Raw genomic sequence first — 12,090 nt, forward strand, 5'->3', positions numbered from 1 at the left:
AAGCTACGCAAAACCACAACACATTTTACCAGGTACAAAAATGTAGGTATTTTCACCACACATCAACACTAGAAAGAATACACTACCACCATCTTGCTTATATCCCAATACAGATTTTTTACCCACAATGCAAAGTACCACTGACATTTGGTCAACTTGAGTCGCAAGAAAAAGCATTTCTCTTCAGTGAATATCCCTAAACACTGAGACTGCTGACTCAATGACAAATGCTGAAGTTTTATTTCTTTGTTTTCTTGTAGCTATTCATGAGTTTGTGAGAGGAACTTAATTGAGAATAGTGCTATTGCTTAATATAAATGGATTTATTTTGTTGTGGAAGCATGCAGAGCGTTAGGAATTATTTTGTTGTATAGTATTAAAGTTATTGAGTTAAAGTTGCAAAATGTTAATATTTTATCACAACTGTAACTTTTTGAAAACTGTTTTATTTTTTGAAAGACTTCTACTGATGTCTTAGGTAAATGGTTGCCACCTCTGATAATTAAAATATTGAACAGTTACTACTGTTAAATTAGTTAAAAAGTTACAATTTTTTTCAAAACAGTAATGCCAAATCTCTGGCATTCATAAAATTTTTACTATTGTTGATAATTTGTTAATATAAATGTTTAATTTTTTGACCACGGTGAAAGTTTTATCAACAATGTTCACTGTTCTGTTATACTATGCTCTGTCAATTTTTATTTTTTTAAAATTCATATTTACTAAACTATCTTTTCTTATGTAGTAAATGTCTGTCTATGTTTGAGTTTTTAAAATTGTCTTAAGCTTATTTCATTAGTAAAAACATATACAAATCCTTCATTGCATATATTTGATTTAATTGTGCTAATCTCAAAATTTCAGTATTAGTAATGTTGTTATAGATGCGCATACAAGAGAAGATAAGCTATGAAGATTTAGAGTCTCCAGACAACTCGGAAACCACGTTACAGGGAGCACAGTTGAATCTATCCAAGGTGGAGCGTTACCTTCATGGGCCAATGCCAGGTGCAGCAGGTGAGATAATGCCATAAGTAAATATTGAAAAATGGTGACCAATAAAATTCAAACTCATTGACTTTCTTTCTTTTGTTCTGGTCCCCCTGCCCTTTAAGAGAAAATTATTTATTTAATAATCAGGACCATGTATTTGTGTTTATTTTTTTATTTAAATAAGATTTTTTGCAGACCTATGGCTGGTAACCAATACAAAATCAATAATACATAAAGAAAAGAAAAAAAAGAGTAAAAAGAATTCATTTACAGAAACGGTGAAAAGGACAGGATAACTTGATGACACTAGACAACATAGAATACACAACATATCAAATTTATTTGAACCCCTCATCAGTTATAAATTAATAATGGATAGCAATATTTTTGGATTTATGTGTTTTATCAGATAAACGGAAACAATTTTCATACTTTGGAAATTTGTGATGATGCTGTATAAAATTTCCCTAGTTTTAGTTACTTTACATTATGAAGGTTGCTGATTGTTGAATGAAGGTACTCTAATGCCAGTAGTATCAGAAAATAAGAGTTTAATGTATTTTGGTTGCAATTATGTACAAAGATTGCATGTAATATTTCTCAGATTGCATTCATAAAATCAGGAGTGGCCCATTTTGGCACCCCTCCCCTCCCCTGAAGAAAATTAATACTTTTTGAACTGAATAAATCTGGTAGTACCGTATTTCTCGTGTATAGCGCGCACCACGATTTTTGCAACAAATTCCAAAGAAAAAAAATTAAATTTTTTTTTCCCATAAATAAATTTTACTAACATTTTGTGGTACCTGTTAAGTAATTACTTATGAAACAAATGATTATTTAAATTGATGTGTGGTGATGCGTCAGGAAAATACTTAAACTCTGCTGTGTAGATGGAAGATAATGAAGCGCTGTATCGTCACAACTGGTACGAGAAAGGGAGGGAGGGAGGCAGGCAGGCAGGAACGGGACTGTGACCATCAAGTAACCTTGACAGTTGACAGGACTAAACACCATCACTCCCATCTCGAAGCTTCTACAGAGATTTTTCAACTAACACATTTTTAGGGACACGCAAAATGAAGCGTGCCACGCTTCGTTGCTAAGCTGGCGGGAGGACTAGATGACTCCCCGGAGGAAGTGGGCGGGGGACTGGTGACAACATTCTCTCTCTCTCTCTTTTTACTAGCTTCTGCGCTGGCTTTCGATAGAGGGGGGAGGTCTAAAAATAAACAAGAGACCATGATGTGCGAAAGCTCGCACACGTGTGTGTGTGTGTGTGTGTGCTGTGAGCGTGTGTGTGCGAGAGACCAGGTTGTGTGTGTGCGAGAGACCAGGTTGTGTGTGTGTGTGTGTGTGTGAAAGAGAGGCCTTGTTGCTTGTGCGTATGAGTGGGGGCTGGCCAGAAACGTCATCCATCACCGGGCAGTTAACGACTTCCACTCCTCCCCCGCCTCACTTTTTTTTTTCTGTGTATAGCGTGCATCCTTATTTTTTCCCTTTACTTGAAGGGAAAAAAGGGCACGCTATACACGAGTATATACGGTATTTCTGTGTATTTTGGTTTGATAAATAAAATATAATTGAATATTAAATACTATTAATGCAACGAAAAAATAACCTCCAGCTTCAGTGTGTGAACATGTAGTGCCTGCTGGCCCTCCTTTGCGCTGCAGCCGATCTCTGTGCTACCGTTTCTCTCGTAGCTAACATTAAAAAATACCTACTGTATGTTATGTTGACAATATTCACACTCGGAAGGTTGTACGAAGGACGGGAATGTTAAAACGAGAAGACAAGGTGGTTAGTGTCTCTGGGAGGGATGAGCTTTGACCATGAAGAACGTACTCCAGGGGAGGGAGAGGTAAGCCTTTTATACATGATGCTGCCAACACACGCCAGCCAGCAAGATGAGTTTCGCGTGCGCTCACGTAAGTCAAACCTCAGGAAATAGGACTGATCCAAAGTGACGCATCAATGTCGACAGTTCACCGTACAGATGGAATGTTGGCTGGACCGATCGGGCTAAGCGAGGACTAAGCATGAACACGACCGTTGGCTGCGATCACTGCTGCGACTGACTGTAATGAGTAAATCATAGTATGTAGTAGTACATATTACGAATGGCTGTGTGAAAATGCTGAACATTTCCTGTGGTTTGGTTATTTTTTTGTTAGCTTGAGATTGCAGAAATACCATTTCTTATTGGGACAGTGACTTCATAATTACAGTTTTTGAGGCTAGGATGGATTTGCAGTGATGCGTGTTTGTTTTTTGGCAAGCAGTATTTGCGAGATTGATTATTTGGTCCACAGCTGTCCGGAGTTGCGATGTGTTGGTGCACAGGGGACAGCAGCAGCTCCTCGGAGCTGATGGGCACCCTGCAGCGGCTGCAGCATGAGAGTCTGTCCTGGGTCAGCCCAGGGGGCCACCTGCCGCGCCAGTCGTCGTCCGTGCTGGTGAACCCTGCGGCCGCCGTCAGCGCGCTGGGGGAGCTCACCCCGGGCGGGGCCCTCATGCGGGGCTTGCACGAGGAGACCCTTGCGCGTAAGCTACCTCGCATGTGTGCCGAGTCTCAAGATCATTTAATTATATTGCAACTGTGTGCTTGGGTGGGTGTTCTATCAACACATCCAGCCAACCATGCTTTGAATAAGACCAACGTGGGAATAGATATACTTGCTAATGAAGTGCCACTGCATGTAAATAAAAAAGCAAACATTCGTAGAAAAACAAACATGTTAATACTAACAACAATATTTTACGTAGCCACATTTTAAAGGTGTACACACAGTTATTGCCTTCAAGTAAACATATTTTCCAAAGGCTATTCAAATCATTAAGCCTGTGCGAATATCAGTTTTTTAGTTCGAATCGAATTTGAATACGAATACCAAATTATTCTCGAATACGAATATTGAGTTCGAATAATTGGAATGAGAATTGAAATCACATAAAGCATGTTATATCACATCACATTACAATATGTTAACAGGTACATATTTACTGATACAATGTATGTAGAATCAAAAAACTGACAGTACTTAAAATTTTAAGGTTCTCCAATTTTATAATTAGTTTGTATTAAAAAAAGTATTGTCACATCACTACATATTAGCTAATTTAAATTTTTGTGGAGAAACACAAGCTGCTCTACATTTTCAGGGAGTAGACTCTCTTCTACACGTCACAATGTTGCCAGCTGTTGAGAAAAGTCTCTCACTGCACACTTGTGTGGCAGGGTTAGGCAAGTACTTTCTTGTTACCACAGCTATGTTTCGGGACAGGATAATTGCCTGAGCTGTCACTACGCGAGGAATTTGGGAAGGGTGGGAAGGGTTAGAATGGATTGGGGGGGGGGGTGCCGCCTGCATCCGGTCGTTTACTGTGTATTATCCTATTGAAAAACACTGACGTAGCATGTTAGGCTTTTGGAGTCTTTGCTGTGAGTATGTGGCCAGATGTTTTCCACATGGTCTGTACAATTTTCTTTCTCTTCGCCGTCACGTTCGGAACGAAATTACAGTGCCGACAAACCATGTTTCACCCTCTATCTGAAAACTGTCACCTATAACACCCCGGTTGTGTGGATTTTACAGACACGTATTTATCTTTATCTTTATCAGTATGCTGACAGTTCGAATCTATTTTAAACGACCTGACGACATTCTTCTACATAAAATATGTTAGTTATCGCTCTGAATTACTGTGTTAAAACGGGCTTTATGTGGCCAGATGCAGTGGAATAACTCCACATACAGTAGAATCCCGCCGATGTGACCCCCCTCTGATGCGTCCATTCCGTTTATACGACCGTTTTTTGAGAAACCGTGAAAAATATGAGCGGATAAAGTCGAAAATTTGAGTAAAATCGGCTGAAAAACAAGTCTGTTACACTTTGTTGGGCGCTGTGTGTTCACGTTTATCTTGGCGAGCACTGTACTGTAAGCAGGCAGGCATACAAAAGACGGCTAATAATAGATACCACCCCTCTAGACTGTCCAAGCTAGCCAATACCGGTAAACTGCGCGCATCACCTGATAGCATCTGCGCGCGCGTCTATTGCCGTCCCGGTCCCGGTCCCGGTCCCGTTTGACGATTGTGACTCGTTTTTCAATTTACACGGACGTGGATTTGTGAAAATGAGTATAAAGAGAGCCAGTTTGTCGCTAATGAAAAATTATGAGATTATACAGCAAGTGGATAACAAAACAATTTCCAAGACGAAGATAGCACAGAAATATGGCATTCCGAAGTCTACTCTCTTCACGATTCTTAAAAAGAGAGAAGAAATTATAAATGCAGTACAGAGGGAAGGCAGCAATTTGCAATTGAAAAATTTGAGGGGCGCGACGTATTAGGTGCTTCATGTGTGCGTGAGAGATAAGATAAAGAAGGTGAAGAGGGCGAGACCTGCCAACCAATATATTTGTGGGAGGGGGAGACAGAGATAAAAGAGAGCGAGCCCTGCAGTAAGCGGAAGTGCAAGTTCAAGGTCAACATTTACCGTCACTCTCTCGCTAGCTAACGATGCTGCTGGTCGCCAGCCTCGCACGTGCACGCACATGCGCGCGTGCCGTCGCCAGACAGTGGCGACTGGCGAGTAGATGCGTGTGCAGCCAGCAGTTCCTCTCTCCTTCCCCTCATTTACCCGTTCACACCTGTTTTTTTCTTTTTCTTTTTACGCTGTGAAGGGATGTGGAAAAGATAATTGCTTGAGCTGTCAAAATAAACATCACTGACGGCAAGGACGGGAGCGCATCCTGTCGGTCTGTCGCTGTGATTATCTACTCCAAAAACATGTCACAGCATTTCAGGATAGCATTGTTCTTATATCTTTCGTTTATAGCCGAATGTTTTCTACCTGATCCACACAAGTTCCTTTGCCACGTTTTGAACGAAAATAACAACCAGCCGGCTAGCATAGCCGAACTCGCGTGACTCTAATTCACTTTATAATTGGGGGGGGGGGGGGGGGGGGCTAAAATTGGCCCGAATTCTCTATTGCGACCATTCCATTTATTAGTCCGTTTTTCTGGAAACCGTGAGGGGTCGCATCAGCGGGATTCTACTGTACATAACTCTATAACATTACGAAAATCCCGCGGAACTGTTGCCCCCGCCCAACGAGAGAAACCTCGGTGATCCCGAAATGTTTCCCGGTTTCAGTGATCCTGCTCAGCCTTTTTCGTAAATGACTTAATATTCGTTTTTTCGAAGTTTTAGTATTCGAAATCAAATCGAATACGAATAATAAACTATTCGTTTTGATATTCGAAAATTCGAATATTCGCACAGGCCTACAAATCATGAATACTTATGTTAAATAGTTTTCCATTTTCTGTGTTAAATATTAATAAGCTGTTGGTTGTTTCCCAACTATAGTTGGGCATGGTACAAATAAATAAATAAATAGTCCTAAGATTTGGTATGAATAATCTTACTGTTTTGCACCTGCAATTAATCAGTCCAGATTCCAATCAGGATCTCTTTGGAATAACTACCCATTTATTTTTTTTCCTCAGTCATTGAAGAGATGTGGAAGGGGGATAGTTGACAGTCTGTGTGGCAGTGTTGGTCTGTATCGGGGACGGTGTTCGTGCCGCAGAGATGGTGCCGGCCGACCTGGAGAAGGAGCTGGGCAACCTGTACGTGTCCCTGTGCGAGCTGCTGCGGCACTTCTGGGCCTGCTTCCCGCCCACGTCGCCCGGCCTCGAGGAGAAGGCCGTCCACATGCACGAGGCCCTGCGGCGCTTCCAGTCCGCCCGCTTCAAGTCCTTCGAGGTTGGGACCAGACTACCCTCACGTCTCTAGTGTTCAAAACATTTGGATGTTCTAGGGAAAAAGAATTAAAACGAAAAAATTCAGGAATTCAAACTAGAGCTGTGCGGTTCCGATTTTTATTGGTTTGGTTCTCGTTTCTGATATCGGTTATAGAGCAAGAAAAGATATTTTAGTGCTACATTTAATATGATATGAGGTTAACTTCAAAACTAACCTCAATCCTTGGAATAGGTAAACCAATTGTTGCTGGCATCAAAATCCGCACGGACACACAGATAATGTGTATGTATTTATGTATGTGTGTGTATGTTTATGTGTTTATATATAAAAATCACATTCCAATGTAATTATTTTCTTTATAGTCTACAGTTTTAATGTACTTTGTTTCATATTGTTATATTGTAGTTGGCCTTTAACGTATGAGCGACCAGAAAGTGTAACATTCTGACTATCAAAAATTGGTATCGCCAATATGACACCTTATTGTTGTTTGAACTCTGTTTATGCCGCAACAGTTTGTTTTGGTTTTTATTTGATATTTATTCATAGTTAAAGCAGAGAACCCGCAGAAAAATGTATGTAGCGGCCAGGCACTGGACTTCACAAAAATTAACTTAATGGAATTATGGCCAAAAAATTGTTGAAACCAAAATGGCATATTTAGGTTCCTATCTCTCTCCAAAGCCATTGTAACTAGTATTCTCTATGACATAAATCTTTAGTTTATTATTAATAAAAGTTTGAAAGAAAACTGTTGAAAGATAAGTTAAATTTTTGACTATAGTCAAGCCGAGTCCAAACGTGAATATTTTCTGAATATTTCATGAAACTAAAAAACTTGTTGGGAATGTGGATAAAAATTATAAATATGAAAACAGTGATCAGAGGCGACGAGCGTGCAACATGTATGACTAATAGAGGTTCTATTTCTATTTTGTTGGTAGCTTTTTTTCGAGACTTGATGAGCATTTTAGCGGGCAGCATCAACCTGTTAATTTTGTGTTACAGTGATGCGTGCGCATCTTAAAATTTCACTCATTATTTTTTCATAACGCTCCTAAAAAAGTATAACTTCAAAAAAAATGAGCAGGGCATGTGAGCCAGAACCTTAATGTTGGTATTTATAGTTTTGACTCTGTTATGGTTTAGGAGACAGAACGGAAAACACGACTGTTCTCCAAGTTCTCATGCTCGTAATGCTCGGTCTGTGGTGGTTGCACAGGACCGGATACTGCGGGAGTACTCGCAGCTCAGCCAGCACCTGACTAGTCATCTCAACCAAATCCTGAACGCCGCGTTCCACAAGTTCGCCACGTGGCAGCAGCGCCGTGCGCAGCAGGCCATCAGGTAGCGGCTGTGTTGGTCTGCCCGGGCTGCCCAGGATCCTGGTCGGACCGCTCCGCCAGGGACTGCGCCCCGCTCGGTGGACGCCTGTGCTGCCGTCGGACGGACGGAACTCTGCCCCACCCCTGCTACCTCCTCGAGTTCCTTTCCCGCGTCAATCTGGTTGCTCGTTCGACGCCAAACTGATCCCTTTCATCACAAGTTTTTTGTAAGCCGACGTGCCAAGTTCAAATTCAAAGTAACATTTAGTAGATTTGTGCGTAGTTTTTCAGGGCTGTTTTATTTTGAGAATCTGGAGGCTGCACTAAAAACTTTCTTGTGTTCGAGCAATATAATTTATGTCGATTTTGTTGTAGTCTGAACAGGATTGTGTTGCAGTATTTAATGCACTTTGTAAGATGAGTGTTATTGGTCAGTAAAGATTTGTTATTTTACGTTTTGTTCTTAGTTTTATTAATGTGTATTAATGTTTCCTCATGGTATTTTTAGAGATGGTCAGAGATGTAACTTCACCTTGACTGTGATGGAAATTTTCTCTAGAGAAAATTTTACTCACTTGAACAAGACTAAGGTGTTTTTTAAACTAAATTTTAATTATATTTTGCGACTACCATAAAATCACATACCACTATTTAGCAAACACTTAAAAATTGAAACCTCAATTTAATGTTCCTTTGTTATGTTTTGGGTGCAATATACATAGTTTTCTAAAGTATGGTTTATTTATATAATTACATTGCCCAGAGAACATATATTCTGCTGTTTTCATCTCTAAACACTCGAAGGATGCTATTTTTAAATGGTCAACACAAGTACGGTATAGGTTTGTAACATACCAAACAAACTTTGAAAAGAAAATATTTTACAAGTAATGGAAAAACCGTGTGAAAAATTCAAAACATGGCACATTGGTCATTTCAAAATTTAAAACAAAATGTTATTTGTATTCGTTTTGTCACGCTCACCAGAAGTGGGAAAAAAAGTCTACAATCATGGACTACAACACCACAAAACATGGACACACTATTGAGATGGACATTAAAAGAAGTAATCTTCTTAATTTCTAAGCCGTATAAATCAATAGTCACAATCAATCTAACACCGTGTGATACAGTAACAGCTTACTTGCTGCATATATTTGACAAAATAGACGTCACTTGGAAAAAGAATATATATATATATGGTTTGAGATTCCTTATGAAATTAGCAAAAATGAGTTTATAATATTGCTATACTAAAATACAATTTACCTGGTGGATGTTAACAATGAAAACTTGTGAATATTTAGGGTTTAAATACGTAAATATGAGCTTATTCGATCACTAATTTGGAAATGCAGCATTAAAAAAAGTAACGTTTTTAGTAAACTAGATTGAAAATTAATTTCACTATATTTTTTTGTTTGGGAAAATTTTCTAGATCAATATGCAAAGTAGTAGCAGGTTGTGGAAAATACGGGTAATAGGAACTGTTGGTTGGTTGGTTGGTTGGGTAAGTTAGATTAGCTGCATAATTAAAAACCGTTATTTCATTTTTTAAACATTTTAACAAACCTTATCCTTATAGTTATTGAAGCTAACTTAACCAACTTATCACTGAGTATTATTTGTCTAATGTTACAGAAGTTGTTAAATGATGTGAAAAAAAATTTTTTGGTTGGATTATTATTCTCAATATTTCTGTTCGAAATTGTTATTCGATTCATATTTACAAACAATTTGTTATTTGTATCCGTATTCAATTTTAATTAAAAAACATATTTAAACAGGCCTACTAAAAATGTTAGGACTTGATATTGTATAATTTATCTGTTCAAAACTTGGGATGGCTTTATTTTGTTTTATGAAAGAAGGAATTGTGCAATTTACATCTCTAAATTATTGCAGATTTTTTTTAACAATTTTTAAATGGAGACAAATTACTAATGAGAAAATAGAAAAAAATAATTGAGTTAACTTCAATCATGATGTTATTCTAAGAGAAAACCTCGGAAGTTAATCAAATGGAGAATTAAAATATGTTGGGTGGGGTGGTCGGTCAGGAACACGTACCACAGCACGCCTGATCGGCCGGACCTCGGCAGTCGCAGCGACCTCTCTCATCACCTGTTCCCTGCTCCTGCCCCGCCTGGCCTTATGCCCTATCGCTAGAGACCGGAAAAATTCGCGAATAAATTTCGCGATAGGCTAAAATACACATCGTTATACCTCAGTGTGGCCTCTGCTATTGGTTCACAACTCACCTGGATGACTGGGCCAATGAGAAACACCCAACCAAAGCTTTATCGAATCACAGGCTGCTACGCTGGAACGTCTCACAAGACAGCAGCCAATGAGTGGGTGGCATTTGACCTAGTGTACGTAGAACTATGGAGTTCATCCTATAGGTCATTGAACCCGCAAATTTTTCCGGTCCCTACCTATCGCAACCGGAGTGGAGTAAAGACTGGAAGCCCTCCTAGCCTGTTTGGCCAAAACAGCCCTGTCCACATGAAAACCAAGGACTGGGCAGCTGCATCGGCACCCTGGCAGTCCTCGAAGCCCTTGTTTGAGCAGAGTAGCGCCCCGTCCGCCACCCAGTTTCTCGTCGTAGGACAGTGCCTCACCACGGGCTCACCCTCAGGTGGAGAGATGAGGAAGGCAATAAGTTTTCAATGCAACTATCGGAATTGAAGTAAATGTATATATTCTGTGGCAATTGCTTGAGCTGTAGTATGTTTGTTCAAGGATTACTAGTGAATGATAAGTTGCTCCGGTTTCGTCCTTCTACGTCATTAATCCGAGTATAACAATTCAAATAATCGTTATCAAGGCTACCAGTGTTGCTTGGTGCTTGTGTGTGATTGACTTAACAAATATTCTCTTTAAAAACTTACGCAACATACGTTCTTACTCTTTTAAGTTTAAGGTATTATTTGAGTTGCACTGAATGTACGTGTACATTTGCGATATTTTCGTAAATCCAGATAATCATAAATAAGTGCTCATATTTGCACATTAGGGAAAAAAAAATGTTTAGTTGTGTAAATTTATGCCGTGGTGATTAGTTTGCTCTTCATAAATTTTTATGTTTACATTTGATTCTTGTTATTAAAACTTTGGTCACCATACTTTCGTAATGATAGGTACATCCTTTTACTTGGCACCATTTCAAACCATGTGTGTTGGTTCCATCGTGTCTATTAGGGAGTCTTATTCAGCTACCAAACAGAAACACACAAAGTGCTTTACTCACGTGTGCGATTTTCAGCTGATCAGCTGCTGGATAGATTTCCATTTTTTAACAGAGGGCAGTGGTATGCTGTGGAATCTGTAATATGTTTAGGAACTTGCATGTATATTTTCAAAACTTCAATATATTTGAAAGCTGTGTCTGTATTTTATTAAGAATTCAAATTCCACTTCAAGGTAAGTTTCTAGGGCTTCACCTCCATCACCACTTAAACCAATCTGTTGGTGTTGCACCAGATATCACTATTTAGCCAAATAAGATTCAGCTTTGACAGCAGAACGATGAGGTACAGGGTCGGTATGTAAACGAAAGGGAAAGGGAAAGATTGTTTTTAACTACCAGGTAACGTAGAAAAAGAAGCTGTCTCATAAAGTAAACAAAAAACATGCAACACCGAACATGGCTGACTGTAGGCTGTAAGTGTGGATACAAGGATTAAAAACAGGCCAATGCTGTGTCAGTCAGTATTATAAAAATTGGTTTTTCATCACACTCCTATCCCTTTTGTGCTCCCTTACGATATTCATACTCCATGCAACACAACATAAGTACTTCCAGATGTGAGGACTTAAACATCACTACATATCATTCGCGTAAGGTGAGTAGAAGCTTTTAATCTTTTCAAACCGGCAGAGAATTTGTTATATTCGCCAGAAAAGGTAAGCAGTAAATTTCTGTGCTTAACCTATTTTAAAAAACCAGAATTTTAAACTTTTGTCATAATGTTGAAAATAC

At 39.2% G+C, this 12,090-nt stretch overlaps 1 protein-coding gene across 1 annotated transcript in view; it reads left to right on the top strand.

Annotated features, from left to right (window-relative positions):
• Nucleotides 1–8,558, top strand: part of LOC134532782 (general transcription factor IIH subunit 1) — a 29,144-nt gene extending 20,586 nt beyond the window's left edge. Inside the window, exons 9-12 of the mRNA XM_063369634.1 lie at nucleotides 888–1,020; nucleotides 3,343–3,543; nucleotides 6,605–6,780; nucleotides 8,003–8,558. Of these exons, the coding sequence (XP_063225704.1) occupies nucleotides 888–1,020; nucleotides 3,343–3,543; nucleotides 6,605–6,780; nucleotides 8,003–8,131 (639 nt within the window). The 3' untranslated portion in view covers nucleotides 8,132–8,558. The remainder of the gene's footprint in view (nucleotides 1–887; nucleotides 1,021–3,342; nucleotides 3,544–6,604; nucleotides 6,781–8,002) is intronic.
• The last annotated feature ends 3,532 nt before the right edge of the window (nucleotides 8,559–12,090 follow it).

Source organism: Bacillus rossius, chromosome 6, assembly GCF_032445375.1.
Source record: "Bacillus rossius redtenbacheri isolate Brsri chromosome 6, Brsri_v3, whole genome shotgun sequence".
Taxonomy (NCBI): domain Eukaryota; kingdom Metazoa; phylum Arthropoda; class Insecta; order Phasmatodea; family Bacillidae; genus Bacillus; species Bacillus rossius.